General features: G+C 47.7%; 9 protein-coding genes across 9 annotated transcripts; 4 read left to right on the top strand and 5 right to left on the bottom strand.

Annotated features, from left to right (window-relative positions):
• Positions 1-60: 60 nt before the first annotated feature.
• Positions 61-5,604, bottom strand: UA08_03310 (U3 small nucleolar RNA-associated protein 10; the record flags this gene model as incomplete). Its single annotated transcript, XM_020265596.1, has 3 exons — positions 61-497; positions 570-5,173; positions 5,228-5,604. The coding sequence occupies 3 exons, from the start codon at positions 5,602-5,604 to the stop codon at positions 61-63; spliced, it is 5,418 nt and encodes a 1,805-aa protein (XP_020121658.1).
• Positions 5,605-5,928: 324 nt separating this feature from the next.
• On the top strand, positions 5,929-9,330 carry UA08_03309 (hypothetical protein; the record flags this gene model as incomplete). The annotated part of the gene is made up of 1 exon (XM_020265595.1): positions 5,929-9,330. The coding sequence occupies one exon, from the start codon at positions 5,929-5,931 to the stop codon at positions 9,328-9,330; it is 3,402 nt and encodes a 1,133-aa protein (XP_020121659.1).
• Positions 9,331-9,526: 196 nt separating this feature from the next.
• On the bottom strand, positions 9,527-11,247 carry UA08_03308 (hypothetical protein; the record flags this gene model as incomplete). The annotated part of the gene is made up of 2 exons (XM_020265594.1): positions 9,527-11,090; positions 11,147-11,247. The coding sequence occupies 2 exons, from the start codon at positions 11,245-11,247 to the stop codon at positions 9,527-9,529; spliced, it is 1,665 nt and encodes a 554-aa protein (XP_020121108.1).
• A 1,529-nt stretch (positions 11,248-12,776) lies between these two features.
• UA08_03307 (hypothetical protein) lies at positions 12,777-14,692 on the top strand (the record flags this gene model as incomplete). Its single annotated transcript, XM_020265593.1, has 5 exons — positions 12,777-12,834; positions 12,910-13,226; positions 13,282-13,334; positions 13,503-13,516; positions 13,725-14,692. 5 exons carry the CDS (start codon positions 12,777-12,779, stop codon positions 14,690-14,692), a joined length of 1,410 nt encoding a protein of 469 aa, XP_020121107.1.
• A 200-nt stretch (positions 14,693-14,892) lies between these two features.
• Positions 14,893-15,376, bottom strand: UA08_03306 (hypothetical protein; the record flags this gene model as incomplete). The annotated part of the gene is made up of 3 exons (XM_020265592.1): positions 14,893-14,961; positions 15,016-15,139; positions 15,213-15,376. The coding sequence occupies 3 exons, from the start codon at positions 15,374-15,376 to the stop codon at positions 14,893-14,895; spliced, it is 357 nt and encodes a 118-aa protein (XP_020120980.1).
• Positions 15,377-15,911: 535 nt separating this feature from the next.
• On the bottom strand, positions 15,912-18,633 carry UA08_03305 (hypothetical protein; the record flags this gene model as incomplete). The annotated part of the gene is made up of 7 exons (XM_020265591.1): positions 15,912-16,876; positions 16,930-17,158; positions 17,207-17,425; positions 17,477-17,677; positions 17,916-18,011; positions 18,260-18,386; positions 18,470-18,633. The coding sequence occupies 7 exons, from the start codon at positions 18,631-18,633 to the stop codon at positions 15,912-15,914; spliced, it is 2,001 nt and encodes a 666-aa protein (XP_020120979.1).
• A 1,205-nt stretch (positions 18,634-19,838) lies between these two features.
• Positions 19,839-21,355, bottom strand: UA08_03304 (hypothetical protein; the record flags this gene model as incomplete). The annotated part of the gene is made up of 2 exons (XM_020265590.1): positions 19,839-20,924; positions 21,248-21,355. 2 exons carry the CDS (start codon positions 21,353-21,355, stop codon positions 19,839-19,841), a joined length of 1,194 nt encoding a protein of 397 aa, XP_020120984.1.
• Positions 21,356-21,945: 590 nt separating this feature from the next.
• On the top strand, positions 21,946-22,932 carry UA08_03303 (hypothetical protein; the record flags this gene model as incomplete). Its single annotated transcript, XM_020265589.1, has 5 exons — positions 21,946-22,017; positions 22,080-22,152; positions 22,220-22,563; positions 22,619-22,744; positions 22,906-22,932. 5 exons carry the CDS (start codon positions 21,946-21,948, stop codon positions 22,930-22,932), a joined length of 642 nt encoding a protein of 213 aa, XP_020120982.1.
• A 542-nt stretch (positions 22,933-23,474) lies between these two features.
• On the top strand, positions 23,475-24,543 carry UA08_03302 (GTP-binding nuclear protein GSP1/Ran; the record flags this gene model as incomplete). The annotated part of the gene is made up of 5 exons (XM_020265587.1): positions 23,475-23,507; positions 23,768-23,860; positions 23,928-24,081; positions 24,142-24,347; positions 24,412-24,543. The coding sequence occupies 5 exons, from the start codon at positions 23,475-23,477 to the stop codon at positions 24,541-24,543; spliced, it is 618 nt and encodes a 205-aa protein (XP_020120976.1).
• Positions 24,544-25,007: the final 464 nt, after the last annotated feature.

Here is a 25,007-nt window from a genome sequence, read left to right as displayed (position 1 = left end):
AAAAATGTCAACGATGAACAAAAAGAAAAAAAAGAACAACATCAATCATTCATTCAAAATCTACGTCAACATATCGTCTAGCTTTTCCCCAAGTATATCCTCAATACCCTTCACCCACTTCCTCGTCTCTCTCTCCACCGTCTCATCTTCATCCTCCATCAACTCGCTGATATATGGCAACATCTCGGGCAAAAGAGTGAGCCATTCCTCGCCCAATCGCTCTGTCAACGCCTGTTCGGTCTTTAGTGCGGCGAGTCGAGTATGCGCACTGTCACCTCCATCTGCGACGGCGCTGGTTGAGGGACGAAGATACTTCATTATGGCAGTGTTCATTTCTTTGTAGTTGTCTGGAGAATCAGTCGCAATTGCAAGCTCGGAGATAGCCGGTACTACTTCGTCGATAATGATGGTTGCTGTGGAAGAGTTGGTTGCCCGAGCGAGTTGAGAGATGAGTGCTTTGGAAATGCCGCTGAGATGGGACGGGGATTGCCAGAATGCTTTATTATGTATTAGCGAAAGGACAACAATAAAAGGAGGGTTTATGTGGTTAGAGTAAGCGATCTACTTACCATCTTGATCATGCTCAAATGCAGCATTGAGCGTTTTTACAGCTGCCAACCACAGATCCTTTGACTCCTTCACATTCGGCCTGGAAAATTCGAGAACTTCAATCACATTCTCAATGATGTAACTGGCATAGCTAGTCACGATCGATCTGAGCGTTCCGAAGAAGCTCTGCAGGAACTTATAGAAGGAAGTCAATCGAAGAACTCTTCCTTGGGTATCACTCTTGGAAACACCATTGGTTGCCCATTCCACCAACTCCATGAACAGCGGACGGAAAACAGTGTCATTTAATTTGAATATCATCTTAATGGTAACTCCATTGACGATATCTTCAATTTCCTGAAGCTCTGTTTCCTCAAATTGGGACTTCGTCACAGCAGATTGTTGTTCTCGGCGAAGATCAAAAGCGCGGTATAGCAACTTCGAAAGAACGCCGACGTTCTTGACCGTGGCAGATTTGGGATGCTTCTCAATTGCAACGCTCACAATGTCGAGTGCTTCCTTCGTAGCAATTGGGCCCGAGCTGGTGGCTGCAGTCCAATTTCTCTCGACGGCACCAAAGGATTCCTTGACATCGACTTTCTTTGCGATTAGCTTCAACGCATCTCGTCGCGCTTCCTCGCCTTCGTCGGATAGTTCGAGCTCTGCAGATTTGAACGAAAGCTGAAGTATCGTGTCAAGGGTTTTACCCGATAACATAAATGGAACCTGGACAAGAAGAGCAGCCAGCAGAGAGAAGACTGCATTGTGAAGTTGCTCGTTGACAGTACCGCCTTGCAAGCTGCTCTCCAAAAGGGCGAGAGATTTTTTCAATGTCTCTGGCAGTGCTGGGATAATCCCCTCGCCAAGAACTTCTGTCATTGATGCGAGACATAGCAAACCTATGACACGGATTTTGTTGTCATCCTGGCCAAGGCACGAATCACTGGCTATGACCATAGCGGCCGGTAAGATCTTCTCAGGATCCTTTCGGCCATACTTCTCAGCGATGCGATCTATGCAAGCAACAGCAGCGTGTTTGAGTAGTGCGTCATCCGACGATTCGACGACCTGGTTGAGGAAGGCAACAAATTCCAGAACCCTGTTTTGCGACGCACCATGGCGCTCTGGAGTTTGGCGAAGGCGGTTCTCCAGTAGTCGAAGAACCTTGCGTCGGAGGTCTGGATTAGGTCTTTGCAATAGCTGCTCGATAGTGTCGAGAAGGTCAACAAGAGACAGAACACCCAGTACAGACCCGAGAGTCTCGTTGCATGCATTGCTGAGAGGCTTGATATCTTGTACTGTATCTACCATTGTTAAGACCTGTTCGAGAATCTGTGAGAAGAGAGTTCCAACTCTAGCCAGCGTGTCCTCGGCAGCGGAACTGAAGACGGTAGCCAGCTGTGTTTTCAAGCTAGAATGTTTCAAGCAGTAAGAGAGGGACCGCAGTAGACTTTCTGCAATAATGTGCTTGTCCTTCGCGCCCTCGTTGCCAACACCCAAGAGTATCTGAGAAATACCAGGTTTCGGCTTCAGACTGTCGCTGATCAGGTTCAGGTACTTCTGATATGTAACGAGCTGAACTTCCGGATCGAGACCAGAAACAAGATGAGTCATCAAGACAGATACGTTCTTGTCGAGACCATGAAAGTTAGCGAGCATAGCCAGGACAGCGAACAGGAAGTCCTGAGCTCCCAGTTTCGTGACCAATGCCTGGAATAGACGCTGTCTGCGATGCGACGGAATATGCTCAAAGGCGGCCGTAAAGCTGAGAAGCAATTCAGAAGTTCCAGCGACGACGTCACGCTTTTGGTTGCGTAGCGACTGAACAAGGACTGGAACAACCTGATCAATTGTCTGGTCGATTACCATAACCGAATAATCGTCGTCCTTCTTCAAAACGCTAGAGCTCATGAACGTGAAGATCGGCATGACGCTGTGAAGTACCTGCTCAGGCGCAATCACAGCGAGACCAGAGACTAAGAGCAAAGCGGTATTTTGCACTTGTGGGCTTTGCGAGCTTCGCACGCAATCTACAACCAGGTCGGTTCTGATGGCAGATGTATCAAAAGACGGTTTCGGTAATGTCTTGGCTTTATTAACAATGGCCAACAAACTGCCGAGAGCAAGACTGAGAAGATAGCCCAGAGTTGACTGGATTCTAGCCTTTAGATGGTGCAGAGCAGCCAGAGACTTGAAGAGGCCAGCAGCAAGACTGGGATGGTTCTCAGGTGTAGAACTATCTACAAGTTCAAGGATGAAGGTAACTTTGCCCATTACTTCATCCAATCCAGCTGGGTCAGATATGGCAGCAACAGCATTATTCTTATTTGTGCGTCGTCTCTTCGGCGAGGGACTGTGATTCTCGAAAGTAGAGACAAGCTCTGGTATCATGTCAAGAAAACTAACAAGAATTGATTCTGGAAGGGAAACATTGCGAAGAGTTTCTTTTGCAAAACTTTGCATGGATTCTGTGCCCTTGAATGAGAGGTCGAATATTTGTTGTGCAGCAGCGTCTTGTTTGTCATCTTCCAGTTTGTTCCAGATTTGTTCAAGGCGAGTGAAAATAGCAGACATGAAGGTAGATCGGAGATTCTTTCCAGATTCCACGAGGCTTGATATCAGAATCTTTTCAGCATCTCGTTCCTTCGGGCTGACAACTGCAGCAATCTCTTGCTCCAATTCTGCCAAAGAAAGCTGCTCTTCTTCGCAAATCTGAGAAAGTCGTGATTCAGGAAGAGTGCGGCATGTATCAATGAAGGATGCTAATAGCTTAGTTCGTGTCAAGGAACCAATCTTATCCACGCTATTAACAATCTTGAGGAGGCGAAGTTTGATTCGGAAAAGCGGCGTCACAATAATATGATAACATAAAAATTGCAGAAGACTTTGTCTCTCAGACTTCTTAAGCTCAGCGCTAGAATCTTTATCAGAGTCGGAGCTTGAATTCTTGAGTGCCTTTTTAAGCGTAGAAATGATGTGTTGAGAATCCTGAACGTATCCCTCTAGGCTAGGGAGTAATACATGATCGGTGATCTTCCATGCATCAGCAGTCGACAACCATGCCGACTTGACTGAATTTTGTCCTTCATAGAGGCTTTCTTGAGCCCATGGAGTGGTCGAGATAGCGTCATGCTTAGCTTTGCGTTGGATTTGGATGAGAGTTCCGAGAAGCTTTGCAGCTTCACTCCTAATGGCATGCGACGGATCAAGGAATGCTGCAATTATGTAAGGAAGCAAAGCTTGCAAATCAAGTGCTGGCTGAGCTGCGTCGAGAGCTGTGGATATCGTCTTCAAAGCAGAAACCCGGGTGCGAATTGCATAGGGCCCGGAAAAGATTCGCACGAAGAAAGACAGGAATTGGTGTTGTGGCTTCTGATCTAAATGAGACTTTCCAAGAGCTGGTAAGTCACATACCTTGTTCAACTTATCTGGTGAGTCTCCAGCAAGTGTGAACGCCTCGAGTAGCTTTTCGAAAAGAGGCGAGATCTGAGCAGAAAGAAACGAAGAAGATACCAAAGGCTCCTTGACTAGAGAATCAATCAATGGAGCAAATGTATCAACTTCCTTCTCCTCTGCTATGTCTGTCATTTCAACATCTTCACCGGCTGGAAGAGCAGGCTGAGTTCCGATGGTAATCTGTAAGCTATGCTCTAAGCTGTCTAAGTCCATATTTGCCTCGGTAGTCGCTGCTTGCAAAAGAGACCTGTGAACATCAGATGCGTTCAACGCCTGGACCAGATCAGAGACTCCGGTCTGCACGTTTAGAGACAGAGTACCACTTCGTTGAGCATCGGTGGTAGTTTGCAAAATCATCTTCATTGCAGCTTTACTCGAAGCCTCATCCAATAATCCTCTCTGAAATGTTTGTAATATGAAAGCGAGGCGTGGCTGCGAGTCACCTTTTTGCAGGTCCGCAAGACAGCCACTAATCAAGCCCAAGAGAAGTTTCGAAGTTCTGTGTTGGGAGGCGACGTCGACCAAAAGATCGATATTTTTGTCAAGTTTAAGAACAGAGCGAACAACCTTCTTGGGAAGTGAGGGGTCTGTTTTCTGCTCAGCTAGAACTGCTAGAGTGACTACTGCCGAGTTAATGGTTTCTTGAGTACAAGATCCAGACACAGCCGTCATTAGAGTGTCAATGACATGTTCTGTAAGAGCTGCTTTCGTAGCAAATACAACGGTGATCATGTAACAACCAATGACCAACTCCGAAACTTTCTTCATGGCGAACCCATCATTGAGAACAGGCAAAAAGTGAATGAATATATCTTCGTGGTTCTTCTTTTCAACGTCTCGACGGCCGGCGCGAGCTGAATTCAGCATCTCTGAACATGCCTGCGTCATTATACCCGACCAAAATGCCAGCAAGCCATGATAGTGGGCGTTCTGTTTGGAGACTTGAATAGTATAATTGTTGAAGGCGGTTGAGAAGGCTGTGTTCTTTGCTGCCGTACGAACTATGGCCTCCATGGGAGGATTGACGCGACTTTTCTTGTATGCTCGAAGATCATTGAATGTCGGGGTGAGATCATCCGGTAAAATGTCTAAGAGGTCGAGAAATATCGGCAGCGAATGGTATGGAAGAAAGGTAAGGAGGAGAAAAGTAGTATTGTACTCATGTACTCTGTGATTGGTCTTAGCTTTAAGTCTTACTTTCAAGGCCCAGCAACACTCTTACCGAAATCGCCTTATAAGCCATTCCAATGCCTTGACGGCTGGGCTCAACTGTAATTTCCCACCAACCAAGCCCATGAAGGACTCCAAAACAACGTCAAGGTCTTTGTTTTGTGCTGCTGTCATCTCTCTTCGATCCTCCGTCTTGCTGTGCAAGCTGAATAACGTTCGCTCGAATTCCGCGAATCGTGCATCCAACTGACACAATTCTTGGAATCCATCATTGCATATTTGATATAATGTGTCAAAGTCCTGCGATTTGGCGACTTTTGTGTCGAAAATTAGAGACTTCGAATGCGCCGCCCTTTGCGCCTTCAGGTCAAGAGCATTTGTCGACTTGGCGGCAATCTGTGCCAACTGCGCGGTGAGGGACGATGCCATGGTGATAAATCGAATGAGCGCGCCTTTTCAGCGATAAAATCCCATCCCGCTACAAAAAGGGGCTTGCGGGGAATGCGCAGGGCAGGGGGAGGACGCAGTTGTATGAAAATGTCTGAATCTTCGAATAGTTTTGGAGGAGCAAAAAATTATTATGCCGGAAGGGAAATTTTTCCCGGGCCCGCGGAGCTGTTGCAGCGGAGGCAACAGCAACTTTAGCCGAAGTCGGCAACCGCGACTCTCAAGCTTGAATCAGCAGGCAGAACATCCAACCACACGGCCAAAGATCTGCTGAAAACCACTTCCGCGTGCCTTCGATCTCCTTGAATGCAGGAGGCAAAGCAGGTTCCCAAGTTCGCCAGCTTCAAAGCGAAGCCCCCGCCGCCGACCGAGGATGTGAACATTGGTCACGTTGACGAGGAAGCCCAACGTCGAGATGAGAGAAGTCGACACAAGTCCAGGCATCACAGCCACAATCACCATCACCGCTCTCGCCAAGGAGACCGACACTTGAAGCATGGCTCTAGAAGAGAAAAAGAATCACCTAGAGCCGCTCCTTCAGCGCCACCGCAACCCGACGAGGAACCCCAGGACATCTACAAAATTGATCGGAAAGGGGACATTCATAATGTGATATACGGAACCATACATCGCTATAGTATCCCTCAATATCGTCGCGCGGGGCGTGGTAGAATCCTCGGCTTACCTGCGCGGTTCAAGATTGATCGCACCTACGATGGTGAAGACTCGCTGCTTGTCCGCGCAGACGGTTCGATCGCTGATGGAACACGCCACAAGACCAGAAGTATACTTTCCGCCGCCGATGCGAAAGAACGAAGAGTCCTACGTATTCGCCAGGATCTCATCGCAGATAATGATGACGCCCATAAAAACTTCATTCCACTCGATTATAATGGTAGCCGGAAGAGGCAGAGGATATTAGGCGGAGATGACGTGTCGGACAGTGAAGCAGAAAAGTATGGCTATCGGTCAATACTCGGAAAAGCCAAGCCTGAGCAGCAGGATATTCCCAGTGACATGGAAGCGTCGTTAGAATCAGACAGCAATGAAGAAGGCAGTGCGGTTAAATGGAATCGGGAGGCGAACCAAAGGAATCTGGAGCTCTTGAGACGCGCTGAAGATAACCCCTCAGATATTGGTGCTTGGATGGAGGTGATCAAGTACCAAGACACTCTCTTGGCTGGGTCGGATAGCCGTCGACAACTGACGGCAGCTGAAAAACGCAGTCTTGCAGATATCAAGTTATCATTATATGATAAAGCGCTGAAGAAAGTTGGAAAGCATCCTGAGAAATACCGCTTGCTTTTAGGCTATTTGGAAGAAGGAACCAATCTGTGGGACTCGAAGCGGCTAGGTGAACAGTGGCACACTATTCTCAAGCATAACTCTGGCTATATTAGCCTCTGGATGCGTTACATAGACTTTCGACAAACCGCTTTTCTCGACTTCACTGTTGAGCGATGCAAGGACATCTACCTCGATTGCATGAAACTCAATGCATCTAGCGATAACGACGCAGAAAAAGAAACAATACACATGTACCTGTTCCTTCGAATGACTTTGTTTATGCGGGAAGCAGGGTTTTCGGAGCTAGCTGTTGGCCTTTGGCAAGCTGCGCTAGAAATTTCGTTATTTCGCCCTAAAGAACTTACAAATTCCTCTAAAGATGATTTTATGAATTCGTTTGCTTTGTTTTGGGAGTCAGAAGTTGCGCGCATTGGAGAGCCGGGTGCTAAAGGCTGGGGTAGTGGAAAAAGCCCTGAGCTTGAAGCATTTACTACGACCGATGCCCAAACACAAATTCGGACTGAGACATTGTTCTCTTCATGGAATGTAGAAGAGAGGCGATTGAGCCGTGGCGCTCGCTTGCCTGCGAGAACGCTGGATATTGTTGAGAATGATGACCCTTACCGCGTGGTTTTGGGGTCTGACATTGAAGTTTTTCTACCATTTTTCGCCACCTGGAGAGACACAAACACCTTGGTCGACGGTTTCCTGAAGTTTTGCTTCCTGCCTCCGTTGAACTCGCTCCGATACTCGACGAGGGATATTGTGACTTCGGGGGACGATGCTTTTTTGCGGACTGAGCTCATCTATCTATCTGATTCTTACATCACTCGACTGATTAACTCAAATCCTGAAATGACAGAGGGAGCCAAACATCCACTGGTTTTTGACATGGCCCCCTTACAAAACATGATACACTCAGTCGATTCCCTGTTTGCGGACAGCAATTGGTTTCAGTCATTGGCAACGTGGAAAGAGATTATAAAAAACGAAGAATCAATCATTGACGCCGAATGGGTTCGACGGTCTTTAAAGCTCTTGGTTGGGACATTTCCTCAAGATGATATCTTAGCCGAATGCACATTAGCTGTTGAATTTGCTTTGGATCCAAGTGAGGGCAAAAAATATGCCAAATCCCTACTCAAAAAGCGGCCATCTAGTCTGCGACTTTACAATGCATTTGCGTTAATGGAGACTCGAAATGACAATTTCTCCACTGCTTCGCATGTATGGGCCACTACATTGTCCATGGCCGCAAGCTTATCAGAGACTCAAAAGCTTGAATATGGCACCATAATACGCAGTTGGGTCTGGGAATACATGGTTTTAGGGAGAATAGATGCAGCTATCAAAGTTCTCATATCGGTCCCGGACTTTGTTATCGACCTGAAGACTTTGGAACAAGGATCGTTCTCCATCATTCCTACACAACGACTCAAAACGGAACGTTTTCTCCGGGAGTGTGCTGATCACGCGGTTTCACGTCATGATCTGGTCTCTTTCACAGCCTGGATGGATGTAACCGCCCTACTACATTATTTAACAGCATTTTTTGATCTCTCCTCTGCTACTGAAGTATACAATAACGCCTTCGATCGGCTTGCACATTCTTCTCACATTACAGAGGGAAGTAAGTCCTCCACATTAGAAGTTCTACATCAATACCGCTCTCGTCTCCTATTCCATCACATAACTACCAAGCACACCTACAGGCCTGCAGATATCCGCGAAATGTTACTCACTAGCACGAGTCTGTTCCCGCATAACACAATGTTTCTCTCCTTATTTACATGGAATGAATCTCGGTTTCGAATTGACGAGCGAATACGCGGCGTCTTCCTTACACCTGCAGCGTCCGCGTCAACAGGAAGATCAACAGACAGCAACCAAAATCCAGTTACTTCCACGTCCCTTCTTAATATCCTCACAGAGCTTTCTCGTCCGGTATACTCAGGCTCCACAGTGCACTCCAGCCGCGCGGCCTTCGAACGTGCTGTCTCATCATCATCATCTCCATCACCATCCCTCTGGAAACTATACATATACTTTGAACTGCGCCGTGCCAAAGACGCGACAGCCGCACAACGCGTCTTCCACCGGGCGATTAGAGCATGTCCCTGGCTCAAAGGCATATTCATGCTCGCATTCAACGAGAATCAGGATCTCTGGGAGACGAACAAGACGAAGAACGAGCTCGATGCTTGGTGGGAGCAACGCAAGATCTACAATGTGCTTGTTGATAAGGAGCTTCGTATTCATGTCGAGATAGGCGATGAAGTATTTGATGAGGCGGAGAGAGGTTGGCTAGAGAAAGAGCGCAGTCGTCGGGAAGGTGGACGGCAAGAACGGCAGCATCATGATAGGAAGCGTAGGAAGGACAGGGAGGTCATATATTTACCGGATGATGGGGAGACGGACTAGGCTCAGGCAGCTAAATACATCTCCATATTGAAACACATTTTAAAAATGTTATACGAGTCTACGCGATATGTTTACGGCTATGTAGATGGACACGAATAATGAGGCAATATATTCAACTACATCCAAAGAAGTTCGGGAGGCCAATAAAAAAAGAAAGACAGGAATATAAAAAACAGAATATACAAAACCCATCAGATCAGAAATGCTCCTTCCAGAACTTAAATCTAACATCCTTCGTAGACGCATCCTGAGCTGCTTGACGTATATGTCCCGCCGCAGAATTCGGTCCACAAAAATAAATACCTACGTCTGCGGTAGAATTATTGCTATTCCTTTCCAGACCGGACAGATATGTCCGATCGACTAGGCCATCGCGCATCGCGCCGAATAAGCGCTCAAAGTCAGGCCGTCCGTAATTTGTGCGCGATTTGAGTTCGGTCAGAGGATCGTGGTCTGTGCCTACTGTGTTGAGATAGATATTTGCAGCTGTGTCCTGGTCAAGACGCTGTGTAAGGTATGTGTGGATGCGTAAGAATTCAGGACCTCCCTGGGCGTCGGCATGGATGGCGGATTGTTCTTCGAGGGAAGAAAGTAGCGCTTGAAACCATTCAAAGGAGCTGGTATCTTTGCAGATCCAGATGAATTCAACACGACGTAAACGTTGTGGGGGGTTTGGTCCGGCGCGTAGATGCCAGATGTTCTTCAAAATTGAGGCCCAGGGTGTGACTCCGATGCCTGTGCCGATTAGAATGGCAACTTCGTTGTCAAATACATCCTCGGCGGGTGCTCCGTATGGTCCATCGATGCGCAGCTTGGGCATTATCTGGCCGTTTTGCATGGCGATTTCGTACATGCCCATGGGATCAAGGCCTTCCAAGTCTTTAGCCTGGGCGGGACCACAGCCAAGAGCATTACCAAGAGCACGAGTAAAGTCGCCCACCTGACGGACATGGACACTGATATAAGGATCAAAGGGGCATGAGGTGATGGTAAACGGGTGCCATTGAGATGTTGAGACCTCGGGCACTTGTAAAAAGATCCATTGCCCAGCCTTGTACTTCATACTAGGCTTGCGAAACTGGATCTCCATGGCGTCGTATGGGTGGCGAATGACTTTTGTGATTTCCGTCTCACGACGAGCCCGCACCTCGCGATACAGGCGTTCAATGAGATAGAACGCCCCTCCCCAAAGCTCCCATCGCCAACCCTCCCATCCAAGACAATGATTCCAGAAATTCGCACCAGCAAAAGGTGAATAGGGCTGCGAGGTATCTCGCACAAAGCAGCCGGTTGCATGCGTATAAAGCCCCAGTAGGAAAGGAATAAAAAGGTGATGTGTATACCAAAAAGTTTCAAAGGATTGCTGTCGAATTTTGTGGTGAGAAGTCGTGTACATTAACAACATGCATAGAAGCATCACATGGCCTGTAATGCCGCCAGCCTGGGTGTAATGGATTTGAATGGCGGTTTCTGGTCGTATGTGATCCTTCTCTATGTTATAGAAGTTGACGTAGTGTGCCGAAGTATGAATGATAGTGAATATTAGCAAAGCATATGCGACCTGGCGGTGAAACCATTGCGACTCATCTAGTGGGAGCCATCGAACTTTTGGGCGCGCATATCTCAACAATGTCCGACACATGGGCAGTAAGATCAGGGCACCGTCGACGCTCAAATCTAGAGCGGCACCTCGAGAAATCCATACTGAATAGGTTAATTCGTTTAGAGGTGCGAGCTTTTTATCACTTGCTTGCAAATACCTGATGGAAGAAGGGTTAGAACGGGTGACGTGATAACCTTTGGCAGACAAACTTACCACCCGAGAGCAAAGAGCCCTATGTGACCTCCCCAGAAGACGAGATAGAAGACGACTTTGGCCGGCGAAAAATGCGACCTCCAGTTTATATCGGGCCACATGGTGTGTTGACCAAATCAAAGCGACCAACGGTCAATGCATAGAATGCTATATTTCTGCCCGTCTTTCTGTGTTCTCTTCAAAAGACAAGAGAAGGGTCTGTTCTGTAATGTATTCTATACGGGGGAGAGGGCGAGCTCCCTCTCTTCACCCCGCGAGTCGTAGGGTTGGATCAATCCTTTGTCGGGACTAGAGATGTTTTCCAGGGCCAAAATATGCAAAACCAGCTCAAGAGAGAGTCATCTTGGTGAAAATCTCCGGTGAATATCGAGTGAGATCAAAGAGTAAAAGACATGTATGTTGGATACCTCAATAAGTTAGTTGCTAGCAACAACTTTAGGGGAGATACGCCGTATGAAAGCTCTATGCACAGCACAGTGATGGAATGCAAACTCTGCGATAAGGTTTGCGTAATATGATCGATAGACTGACTAGCAGCAGCGTGGTGTTCGTAATGGCATGCCGGTTGAGATTGCGAGTGTGGAGGGCGTGGTTAGCTGCAGACAGGCTATTCTTAGAGGGGCGCTACTCCGTTTTCTGTCAGTACTCCGTGCGGTGGCCAGAAGGCAATTGAAGCGATTGCTGGACGAGAAACAGGGGTGTTTTGACGTTTCAACAGTGGTCGAAGATACGAAGCGAGGCCGCGCGAAAGGCCGCCCATTCGCTTGGAGGAGCGGGCCCCGTGACTGCCATTTGTTCAGCTTGTATCAGCACGACTGAACAAGGAAAGAGGCGGTGGACGAGAGAAGAAGGAAGGAGCGCAGTGGCACTCATGGCAGGAGCGGGGGGTGCATGGCAACCTGGCAGGAGCGATGGAGGACAGTACTGCAGCACGCGCTGTGATTGGCTGCAGCCGTGCCGACCTGGGCCGGGCCGGGGTGGGGCGTCACAACCAATCACAGCGCTGCACCGCCGGCCAAAGTATGATAGCGCCGCCTCCGCATTCTGACTGGGCAGCCACAAAACTTCTTGATCGAGCTTATGCAGGGCGGATCACCGACCTCATGCATACACCTCTCGCCATTCGACGCCGGCCTGCAGCTAGGCGCTGTCCTGCTCTATCACGCACTGTGACTTGCCTGCATGTGTTTGTTACTGGTCACTTCACTCATTAGCACGGGGTAAATGTTCCGTGAGTCCGTGCTGCTATTATTAACTACGTACTACGGAGTGAAGAATGGAGGGGAAGCAGCCATTCGCCTCTGCGCTGGGGCCGTGCAGACAGACATCGTCACAAACTAGTGCGCTCAATGCTGCAGATGTGTGTGTGTGTGTGACGAGCACCGAGTCAAAGCTCGAAGAGTCCCATCTCTCACAACCCTCGGCAGGATTTGTTTTTAGGACACAATCTCGAAGATTCGAAGAATTCAACGATTCCCACGTCTGTTGCCTCTACAGCATTCAATCATCCATGGATTGATCTTGTTGTCTACCATTCGAGAGTGAGATAGATAGTGTCGACTGACACTCGACATTTCCCCTCATATCAAGCCGTTAATGCAAATATCAGTCCACGTATGCTCACTCCAACATGGGTCGTCTAATCAAGAATCACTGGGCGCGCTTGATTATTTTGTCAGCTGCAGCCTGTAAGTTTTTCTCTTCCTTTGCAATGAATGCGACTATCATTTCGATCTCTCTTCTGACACTGGATCTGGGTATAGGGCAAGTCGGTGCCTCGATAGAAGGGTTCATCTGGCCCAAAGTGTTCTGGGATTTTATCACAAAGAACCTCGACGGAGCCGTTGGCCCAATACCAATCCTACAAATAATCAACCTAGTCCTTGGAATCGTTGCTCTGGCATGGGAATGGCCTCTGAAGCCGTTGGCCGGGACATTACCTCATCGGAGTATTGAGCTACGTCTTCTGGTGTACCCGCTGAGTGCGCTGGCATGTGCACTCATGTATCAGTCCGGGGATGTTGCGGTGTATTATTTGATTGGGATGGGAATCTACTTTTGGGCTTATAGCGAAGGAGAGGTATGTTTCTCGAAGTCAACAACCAAACAGAGTCCTGGACTGATAATTCCAATAGGTAGTCTGTCCAGTTCCATGGACTTTACCGAAGAGGTCAATGCTGCAACCGGCGTGAGTTTGCTGAATTCTTGAAAATATTATTTGCATTTGGGTGTTAGGGCAGGGGCGTATTGGGAACTATACCTTGGAGCGTTTTACATGATGACATGAATGATATCTCTATTTCGAATAGCTAGCGACATTAATGAATCACCAGTCTACTTCTAATTACAAAAATAGAAGAATTTTGCTGGGTAAGCGTGCTACGGCCTACAGTCACTTAGGGCTTTCGGATATACCGACGGCCCGCCTTCAACTCGAGAAAAATCCGAACCCGGGGGCAAAAGTCCCAAATAAAAAGCAATTCCGTTCCTTTAAAACCACCTGGGCAAATAATCTACAGCCAATGCTACGAACGCTTGCTGCGCAGAAAAATCTTGACTTCTACTAACGATAATCTAGACATAGACATAGACATAGACCGGATCGCCGATTCTCGCGCGATGAATGAGCACGGTATTATTGTTGACCACGACGACGACGTGGACAGAAAGAGAAGTTTCGAAGGTCGCTTGAATCGATTCTTGCATCACACAGACACCAAACCAATCCGACAACGAAGAATAATCACTCGTTCAGTTTCTTCATCTTCGTCGCCTTCGTCGCCTTCCTCTCCATCAGTCCCAGCTACATCGCGAACCACCCCCTCACCACGCAAATCGTACCGTCTACAAGAAGATCAATGCAACTTGACTCGCAAACCAAAACCCAGACGAAAGCGTAGTGACAACGACCCTCACAATCAACCATTGAGCCAAACACTCTACCCCTCTCGTCTCCGCGACACAATCCCGCCGAACCTCATCCTCCTCCTCGTCGGCGTAAACCCGGGCCTCCTGACGGGGTCAACGGGATATGCCTACGCTCATCCTTCCAATCTCTTCTGGAAACTCCTCCACTCGTCTGGAATAACCCCGATCCGCCACCCACCAAGCGACACCTACAAGCTGCCCGAACTTTACTCCATCGGTAACACAAACATAGTCGAGCGGCCCACGCGCGACGCCAGCATGCTCAGCAAAGCCGAGATGGATGCGGGCGTGCCTGTGTTAGAAGCCAAGATTGCACTTAATAAGCCAGAAGCGGTTGCTCTAGTGGGCAAGAGTATCTGGGAAAGTATCTGGCGTGTTCGGCACGGCGGCAGGGCGATTAAGAAAGATGAATTTCGGTATGGATGGCAAGACGAGAGTGAAAATATGGGTCGATGTCCCGGCTGGGAGGCCGGTGCGAGGGTGTTTGTGGCTACGACTACCAGTGGACTGGCTGCTACGATGAGTATGCAGCAGAAACAGGAGGTGTGGAACGAATTGGGGAGGTGGGTGCAGCAGAGGAGAATGGAGAGGGATATAAATAAATCACACTATTTCTGAAAGTCTCTACACCTCTTCGCATCCACTGGTTAAAGAAATATTGATTTACCGAGTTCAAATCAACCACGACAAATTTTGGGAACTGAGTTTTGATGCATGCTAACTAAAAATACAAATTTCCTCAAATTCATATCGAGTTGAATCTGGTAAAAGCAGTAGCCAGACTCACTCATCATTCATTCACATACAATTGAGTGGAATTAGACCTGGAAGGTATTCACGAAATTTCCGCCGTTCATCACATTACGATCACCCTGACGTTCACGATTCTAGACAACCGTTAGCATACTGAAAACTAAGGGGAGGCGAAGGGGACTACATACGGTGGATTCTTGGATTTCGCCCTTTTCCAAAATCTGTTGCACCACGTCCTCATCCCTAGTTGTACCGAATTCGTTCTCGAGCATGGCTTTGCTGGCGCCATCGAGGATTCCTTGTGCGCCTTGTCTGTGACTGAGTCAGTCTAATTCTCAACGTTGTTTATGTATACATATATGCGGAAGAGAAGGAGAGAACAGACTTGTGTGTCACAAACACCTTCCACCCAGAAACGACCTGTGCAAGAGGGACCGTGCGATCGTGTCGCCATTTCTGAGCAGAGCTTACGTCATCCACAAAGATGACGAAGTCATCGGACTTGCCTTGGTAGAAGACCTTTGTGGTGTTGTCGTTTCCGCGAGGCATGGTGGAAGAGGCTGTTCTTGCTTTTCTTTGAGAGGGCTGCGTAGGATGTCAGATGTATAGCTGGTTGGGTGCGTGTTAGCTCTGCCAATTAGCTGAAGTAGAAGAGTTCAGAGCCCTAGCTCTATACTCACCTGAGTCGAAGATTCAGGGTAGACTGGATTGATGGATTATGATTAATTGACTAATGGAGAGAATGAGAAAAGAGGAAGAAGAAGAAGAGGAGAGAGAGACAGCTTTATGTAGGCTGGCGATGATGTATGACGTCGACGTCATAGCTGCGGATCTCCAGGGACCCGTCAACCTCATACAACATTCCCGCAAACGCGCTCGGCGTTGTTCACTGATAGCCATGATGCATGCGCCATGACATAATACCATTGAATGCATGGATAACAGATAAACAAGTCTAGTCTTGTGCCATAGTAATTGATATGTATCGGTACATTCGCGACATTCCTTCATGTTCCACCAAGCTTCGAAAGGGACTGACTCTATTACGTCTTCTGTTTCTAGACCCACCTATACAAGCCCTCGTTCAATCATAGTTGTTCGTCGTATCGAAGAAGCCAAGTATAGACAGAGACAGCCGCTTCCACACGACCCGTGGCTTGCTTTTGGGCTTTGTCCCGCCAGTTTCGTCCGTAACGTTATCAGAAACTGCTCTGGCCTTTCTCTGTCGAATCGAGTGCAAAGCGGTCTTGGTAGGCGTGTCGTGCAGATAATCATCAACGATATCTTTCGAGTCAGACGCCTTTTCAGGCGTTCCTTGGGCTGCGCCGACTATCCCCGCCTCCTTGACTCCTAAATATGCGTTCTTGTCTTGCCCCTCCTGCTTTTGTGTCTCTAAGCTGCTTTCAACGGACAGCGAAGAAGTAGCTTTACCAAGGGAGGCAGACCGCCTGTTACCAAAAACACCCCGAAGCGACAATCCTCGTATTACGGACCTACGCATCATCGCTTGACTTTGTAGGTAGTCACTCCGGCCCAGCGTCATTCCTGGATACGGAAGAATCTCGTCGCTGAAAATATCAGCAATACTGCGTTCTAGCTTGACTCGACTCAATCTTGCAGTCATTAGAATAATTGGAGTACAGACGCTTTGTTTTGCAACAGAGCGAGAACGCGTTAGTTGTGCTTCGTGAAGAAGCCGAACTTCGTTATCGTGAAGGGGGTTGTGAGTCTTTTTGATGATAACTACTTCTTGCTCCTGCTGAAGAGGCAAGCCCGAGGACAGGGTTTGTATAGACACTCGTCGCTTGATGCGCAATGGCCGGCCGTCAGATTCAAGAGGCTTCAGAGGAATGGATGCAAATGAAAACCTTCGTGGCTCTAAAGATATAGTCGGCACTTCATTTGGTGGCATCATGGATGCTCTCAAAATCTCTGTTTTCCAACCTCGCTCCTCTAATACCGAGGAGCCGCTAAAGATAAGTTCATAACGTTTTTGGTCATGCTGAAAAATAACTTTCCAAGAGAATGGTGTATCAGGACAGGCAATTCCTGGGGCACGTTATTAGTGATGCTGCAGGACCTCTAGGTTCAAGGACTTTTACCTTGTCCATTCAGCGGAGTGTCAACCGTCATATCAGACAGGTAGATAGATGCAACGAGAGTAATTTTACGGGTATCACTTCTAGGCTTTGCTATAACGAAGTAACCCGGGAATAATATGCATACTAGATACTGTCCAGTTATGCCCATCAAGGAGTGGTGGTATACCACATGAAGGACTCCACAAAGAATCAGCGGTCCTAGTTCTTGGTAAACATTTTCGAGAACAGTCTGCTAGGGTTAGTGTTGCACGATTGTTTTCAGACTCGAACGACTGACCTGGCCATCATAATTGAGTCGCTCATGTAAAGAGACAGTCTTTCCGATCCGTATACGTAAATTGGGATCCCCAACGACGGTATTGATACGCTCTACGGCCTGTACGTTTTTGTCTAAGATTTTTTCGATCTCCGAGTATGCCCAGGGGTAGCTGGCCTGAGGAATCGTTTTAAGCAGTTCGCTCAAAAGTAGTCGATATTTGCACACTCGTTGCACTGGCTACTCTAAAATCAGTTAAGGGTTATGTAGTCCAGAGGGAGGAAATGTTACCTTGGCAATAAGATCATCCATGGTCATTGACTTCTTGTGATTTTCTTTACGTCTTTGAGATGAATGCATCGACTTTTGCAACGCTTCGATGCCTTCAGTCCAGAATCCATCAGCAGGGTGATTTTTCCGCAGAATGGTGATGTCTTCCGCGAGAACGTCAAATGACCGGATGAACGCTTCGTATAAATCGAATCTTGTGGTCTTCCTTCGTGTTAGTTAGGCTACATCTTTATCATGGAGATGTCTCACTTGCCAATTTATCAATCTCTCTTGCCACCATCAAAGCTTCAGATGGATCTGCATCCTCTTTCGCGATTTCAGGATCAACTCGTCGCTTTACATTCCGTGTAAGCAGCGACTGATTCTGAATCTTCCTTATAATGGCGTGTTTACGATTGGAGATACCATCTGTCCAGATCTCTATTGACTGCGGACTCACTTTTTCGAGCTGCATTTTGAAGGCATGATGCAGCTCATACAAGCGTTCCAAGTCCCGTAATATGGCTGGTCTCATGGTGAGGTAGGTTGAAAGGATCTGGCATTATTCAGAGTCAGCATAACTCTTTACACAAGTTCGTTGAGCCCCAACTTGCCTGAACTATTGTTTGTAACCCATCAACATAATTCTCCTCGGAGCTGTATATTTCGCGGAGAACATGGCGGCGCCTGATGGCCATCAACCTTGAAGCATGCGCCACCACATCACAATAACCGGAGCGAGTACTGTCTATCGATTGTCTCGAGGGCACCATGCTACTACTAGCAATGGTATTTGTCCTTGACCTCGGCGCACTTGAGGGCGGCACGCTCATACTTGCTGTTTTCACCGTTCCCAATATCGATGATGAGCCGCCTGAGGTCTGGTCCCATGACGTATTGTCCCAGAGCGACGAACAAACGTCTTCGCTGCCTATCGATGGGCCATCATACCACCCATTAACGAAGGGTGCCGGTTGATAACCCCGTCTTCGTAATCGAAGACTCTCTACCCACCTCGTCCATGGGTAAGTCGCCCCGGTTTCAAGCGTAGTCTCTAGTAAAGGAGGAGAATATGACTGGAAAGAGCATGTAAGTCGACACTTTTCTTCTTCCACATCTAAGCGCGGGGTCTCCTCTTCAACCTCCGAGGCTGAAAGGGGTTCGGCGAGGATAGACATTGTTTGGACTCGCAAAACATCTGCTATAGATAGATAGTAGTTGGTGGTGTATGAGTTGAGAAGGAGAAGAAGTCAGAGTGACTGCTAAAGGAGTGCACAGGGAAGGAAGGCACTACCTCAGGCACCTTCTATCCCACCTAATACACACCTTATTGCTCTTCACCCTAAGCACTCTGAAGCAGACTCCTAAGCCTATTCCATCGACTTTGCCTTCGCCAAATCATTCCAAGAATGAATATGTCCCATCGCTCTCTATATCCTTGCCGTTGCTCAACAAATACGCAAACTCAACGCTGCCCACCTTCGGAGCCATTGCAATGCGCCAGGCCAGCAAGTAGCCAGCAATGTTCCAAGGTACCTCCTCTGCTGGCGTGAGAAAAAAAAAACATGCAATCTCTCCTTGCAATGAATCATGTAAGTCTCTACCCAGGCATCGTAGTTGCCAATGACCTCCAGTGACAAACTAGACAGTGCATCTTCGGCCTCGATGTAATTGTTTTCGCCAACGTTGTTTAAGCCAAATGCGGTTGTAACCATGGCGGTGCCTGCGGCTTCCAGCAATGATTCTTCGGCGAGGGTGCGCCATGCGTCGCCTAGATTCCGGACTGTTTGATATAGCGCTGGGATTCTGACTGCGTACAGAATGCAGCGAGAGGCTTAAGAAGATTGGCAGGCATCGCAATCAATATCTGCCGCTTTGGACGAAATCATCGCACCGTGGCTCCCTTTTCTTTTCTTTTAGGAATGGCCCCCGCTGGTGTCTCCTTAAAAATTTGATATAAAAAGGCAATTCCCAAGCGGCGAGCAAAGAATCCATCCGTTGAAAGGTTTGGTATCAGGCGCCAGAAGAATTTTCAATGAGAGAACTTGGCAGTAAGGACATCCATAGTGGACAAAACAGAGTTTTCCCAGAGTTTTCTCATTTCGCGGAAGCAGCAATGCCCAAAATGACAAGTGACAGCAGAGGAATCATCGTAGTTCAATATAAGGTATATTTTTCATCCAGACTTTCCAATCTAATAAATGATTTACATACTAGCACAACAACAGGACACGCTTGATTACAGACATCTTTTAAAAGCAGGAATTTGATCATTCTGACAACAGAGCCAATCATGAAGCCACATTATGCGGAAAAGTAGACAGACAGACAAGGCGGGTGAAGGGGGGTGGAGAGAGAGAGCAGTATTTCCAAATGTCCTTTTCTAATTCGACGCGAGGAGCCTCTCAACTCGCTCGTCTGCTTCTTGCTTTGATTTTGCTGCCTGTTCTTCGAATTTAGCATAGAAATCGACCGTCAACTTTTCCATTTGAGCATGCAAATCAGCTCTCAGTTGTTCTTTTTCGGCAAGCAAGTTCGCTTCTCGTGTTTTAGCCTCCTTCACTTGCTGCTGTAATATCTCAATCATATTTTGTAAGCTTCTCTGTACATCCAAGCCGGATTCCGGCCCAGACCCCATATTCGCCTCGTAGGAATCAACCCCGGATGGAAATTCCTGGGAGTCAGGAATTTCCTCTAGCAACTCCTTTAATAGGCCTATGTGAATAAGAAGGAATACACGATCAAGGTTCTCCACAAAGCGATAACAAGTCCATTTATGCTCCCAAATGCTAATATAGTCGGCAAGTTTCCAGCGGTAATAGGCCACCTTTCCTTGGTTGATTTCAGGATAGTGGACGTAAATAGACACGTGGTCCAGGTCATGGGAGATGGAAAATCCCAGGACTCTTCGGTGCAGCTTTTCTGGTTGATTGGCTGCCTGCGATAAACAGACCAGAGCCCGAGAAGCAATGCACACGCTATGCATATTCTGCCGGTCTGCAGCTAGAAGACCCTCGCCGGCACGTTTGACTTCCGCTGTCAAATAAGGGAACCACATGTTGTCTCGCATTGTATATGGCGACGGTCCATTTGACTTGGTTTTGAGTTTTCGACGCTGGTTATCAGACAGAAATGATTCACACAAGCCCCGTGCATGGTCTGGCTTAGGCTTAGGACCACAAATAGGCTCTGCGTTGATCCAGAGATCATTGTAGCCATCCACAACGTGTTCAAGGTATTGAAAATGATCGCGGCTTTCCTTTTGCTTGAGATATTGTTCTTGGACAGAGGGCATGAGCAGTGGATGTAAACCCATCAGGAGCCCGACTTCAGATTGATCCCACAACATGCGGTAAAAATTCCGGCCCGACTCATCATCAAATATGGTATTCTGAGGGGTAGTAACTTCCTCACTTAGAAGCCTCATGCAAAACTCAATATCTTCCTTGAGCGGACCAGCCACTGAGGGCTGCATGAAACAGTTTCCAGTGAACTCTCATAATTTCGCTTTTGGTATTTCGTCGACTTGGTATCCCAGGACAAGGAGGTTTCCTCTGGCGAATAGACTGACTCAACCAGTCCGTCGTCAAATGATTTTGACCACGGTCGTTTGGAAGGAGGTCGATCCATGATATCGAAATCCAAGACCACCCTTGAAGGGCGCGGTATCCAACGAAAGATTTCGTTGTGACGTGCGGAGCTTGCAAGTGTCGTCCGTCTATGCTCGAAATTGTCTAGATCCTATGAGCTGGTAAGTTTTGTCTCCACGACCATAGTCCAGTTGCGACTGACGTTGGCTGTTTCAATCCCGGGTGATAAGGGCGAAGATGGTTGTTGAGAGCTGACCTGCTCCTCATAGCCATTACATGAAGGTGAAGTTGATTCAAGCTGTCTAGACATGGCAGTTTCGTTGTCTGCCTGCCATTATCATGACAAGAGGCTGCTGGTCGTTTCATTACGGGCGATATATTCAATGCGTGTGAAATTTCAAGAGAAAAGAGAATGAATATATGCACTATATCATGAAATACCTAGGTAAGACAGCAGCCCCATAAGGGGCCCAGCGACAAAAGATGTGCAAACTTAGGAGTAGATCCTGATACAACCCGCAGGAAAGCAAGCATCATAGACCAGTGTGACATGTCACACATTTTATTCATCTTGGTAGATAAATATGTCTTAAGTATGTCGGCATCCATGGAATCATAAACAAAGCATAAAAGGGGTGGCTTACCTAAGTGAGATTCAGATTGCTGCCTAAGGCTCCACTCCGCCGCCACCTCCGCAGACTCCAGAGCTCTTCGTGTTGCTTACAACCGCTATTCCTTTGCTCCCAAGACACTGGCCTGTAATGCATCACTGGAAGATTTCTTCATTTATCCTACACACGTGATATGGGCCTTTCGATGGATCGAGACATCCATACTCCGACTGTCCCCTCCGGTCCTACGACGGCGGGGACCGGATTTCGAGATCTGACAAAGCTATCAATGGCGGAGCTTATGAACGAAAAAGAGCGCATAGAAGCTGAGCTGTCAGCTTACAGCAGCGTATTAACATCGGTATGCATTCCAACATGAGCGGTCATGCATTTGTTGAAACTGACTGGGCCTTTTTTTCCTAGCAAGGTGTCACTATGGATACGAGCTTGACGACCTTTGACGGTTATCCTCGCGACGATATCGATGTGGCGCAGAGTACGTTTTGGGAACTGTTACTACCTTTCGCCCCTCCGTAGCGGCCCTGCTGAATGATAGTCTCTAGTCCGCACTACTCGGGCGAGGATAATACACCTTCGCAACGACCACAAGGAAGTCATGAAACAACTAGAAAAGGGCCTACATGCACATTTTGAAGCCCTACAGAACGCGCAAGATTCGTCTACGACCCCCAACGGAGCTACAACGCAACTATCACAACGCTCATTACCCACACAAAACGCAATCACCGAGACGCCATTTGCAAAAGTGAATAGCGTCGCGCCCGGCAGTCCGGCCGACCAAGCCGGTCTGAAAGCCGGAGACGTCATCCGTAGTTTTGGAACGGTCAATTGGGTGAACCACGAGCGGCTGACAAAGGTTGGGGAGGTTGTGCAGCAAAATGAAGGGGTATGCAAACCATGTGTTTCTACTACATACCCGGGCTGACAAATGTTCTATCTAGCGTGCTGTCGTGGTGAAAATCGTTCGGCAGAACGAGTCTGGCCTAGGTATCAGAGAGCTGAGTGTCAGCCTCATACCGCGACGCAATTGGGGAGGCCGTGGTCTTCTGGGATGCCATTTGGTGCCTGTGTGACGGGGGATACATGGTTATGATTTGACGAGTCAACATGATCTGGCGTTCTGGACACTGATGTTAACTGTTGGGTAGAGCAGTCGTGCAAAATGAAGAATCGGCGTTTCGTACGTGGATGTATGTACTCATATAAAATAATATATACCTATTTCTAGATTCATAGGCACCCCAACGCGATTTAGCAACGTCATCGGCTTTTTCTTTCACCCTTAGGCCTCAAGACAAAAAAAGCGTTGCTCAAAAAGAACGAAGCTGGAAGGAATTCCTTGCCTGGCGTGGCTCTAAAGCTGAAGACAAGCCTTCCATTCCGTGGATGTAGTGTAAATAAGTCGAGAAGCCCGGGGTTTCACTTGGTATTTTGAGATCATTTTGTAATCCTTAGGGCTTGTATATTCGGAGCCTTGCTGCCTGAGGCCCGCGTAGGAGGGGCAGAGGGGCAAAATCAGGCTACGGTCACGTGCCTGCGCAGGGCGGCGGGCCGTTTGTTGTCACCGCCCGGGCAGGTCGAAAATTCCATCACCAAAGGAATCCTGCCTCTCTCCCTCTCTTTCAGTATTCCAGCCCTTGCGTCCACGCGCTCTGTGACACGCTTGAATTTTCGCTACTTGCACATCAAATCTCGCTTCGCCTCGCCCTCATCGCAAAGCGAGCGATTGCCATTTTTTGCCCTCTGTTTAATTTTTCCCCCCTCCTATAATCTTGCCTCACGTCATCCCATCCAACAATGGCTGAAGTTCCCACCTTCAAGCTTGTCCTCGTCGGTGACGGTGGTACTGGAAAGGCAAGTCAGACCTGCAAAATACACCCTTGGCGTTATTGGACTGTCACCAACTGTCCTACACTTCGATCTTGACGATGCGATACTGCGTGACCCCGCACCTGCTCAATTCAATCAAACCCCCGTCGTCGGCCGGTGCAACGGTTTTTCGCAGCATCATTTTCGTCACTATCGGGTCATTTTCTTCTTTATTGTTCTTTGCATGCCGGAACGCATGGCTAACTTGTTTATCAAACCAGACCACTTTCGTCAAACGCCACTTGACTGGAGAGTTTGAGAAGAAATACATTGCCACTCTGGGTGTGGAAGTTCACCCTCTTGGCTTCACCACCGTATGTTAAGCCGCCATTTCTCTCTTGCAAGTTAGAGCCTGTGACTGATCTTATTATCAATTTGTAGAACTTGGGACCTATCCAGTTCGATGTTTGGGACACTGCTGGCCAGGAGAAGTTCGGTGGTCTCCGTGATGGATACTACATCAACGGCCAGTGCGGTATCATCATGTTCGACGTTACATCACGTATCACCTACAAGAATGTCCCCAACTGGCACCGTATGTTACTTGTTACTTCAAATATAATCCCGATTGAATGCTAATCGATTTTTGTTCCAGGTGACTTGGTCCGAGTCTGCGAGAATATCCCCATTGTTCTTTGCGGTAACAAGGTCGATGTGAAGGAGCGCAAGGTCAAGGCTAAGACCATCACATTCCACCGCAAGAAGAACCTTCAATACTACGACATCTCTGCCAAATCCAACTACAACTTTGAGAAGCCATTCTTGTGGCTTGCTCGCAAACTTGTTGGCAACCAAACTTTGGTATGCTCTTTCCCCCAATGCATATACTTTATTTTGCCATTACTAACACGACATTTTTTCCCAGGAATTCGTTGCCGCCCCTGCTCTGGCTCCGCCAGAGGTCCAGGTCGACCCCGAAGTCATGGCCAAGTACCAGCAAGAGCTGACAGATGCTGCTGCCCAGCCTCTCCCCGATGAAGAGGATGCCGATTTGTAAATGGGGGGAATCATCATCTTTTTCAGTTACCTTTAAAAAACTTTGTTTCTCTTATTTCCCCCCGAGTCACGTCCTTTCTTCCCGCTTTCTTTTTCAGTTCTTCTGCTTTGATGTCAGCACCAGAAATCGAAATAGCAGTGAGAAAGTAGAATATAATCTTCTTTATTACCATCTCTCCCTTCTACGAACTGAGCTTCGAACTAATTTTCGAACTGAGTAGAATGGGGGAGAGGGAATGACATAATGATTTGAAAACGAATTGATTTTGGTTGCGAGTATACTACAAACACGGAAACAGAAAACGAGAGTATGAAAAGACATCTATTTATTTCAATCTGTATATCTGCCTCTACTACCTACCAAGTCGTAGCATCTACCTAACTAGGTATACGCATCACGTGTGCTCGAACAAACCTATCGTACGAGTCCCTCACGAACAATTTAAAATCCGATGCCTACATAAA

Source organism: Talaromyces atroroseus (assembly GCF_001907595.1).
Source record: "Talaromyces atroroseus strain IBT 11181 chromosome Unknown scaffold_3, whole genome shotgun sequence".
NCBI classification, from domain to species: Eukaryota; Fungi; Ascomycota; class Eurotiomycetes; order Eurotiales; family Trichocomaceae; genus Talaromyces; species Talaromyces atroroseus.
Note: the sequence above shows the minus strand (reverse complement) of the source record. Positions and strands in the feature narration are given on the sequence as shown.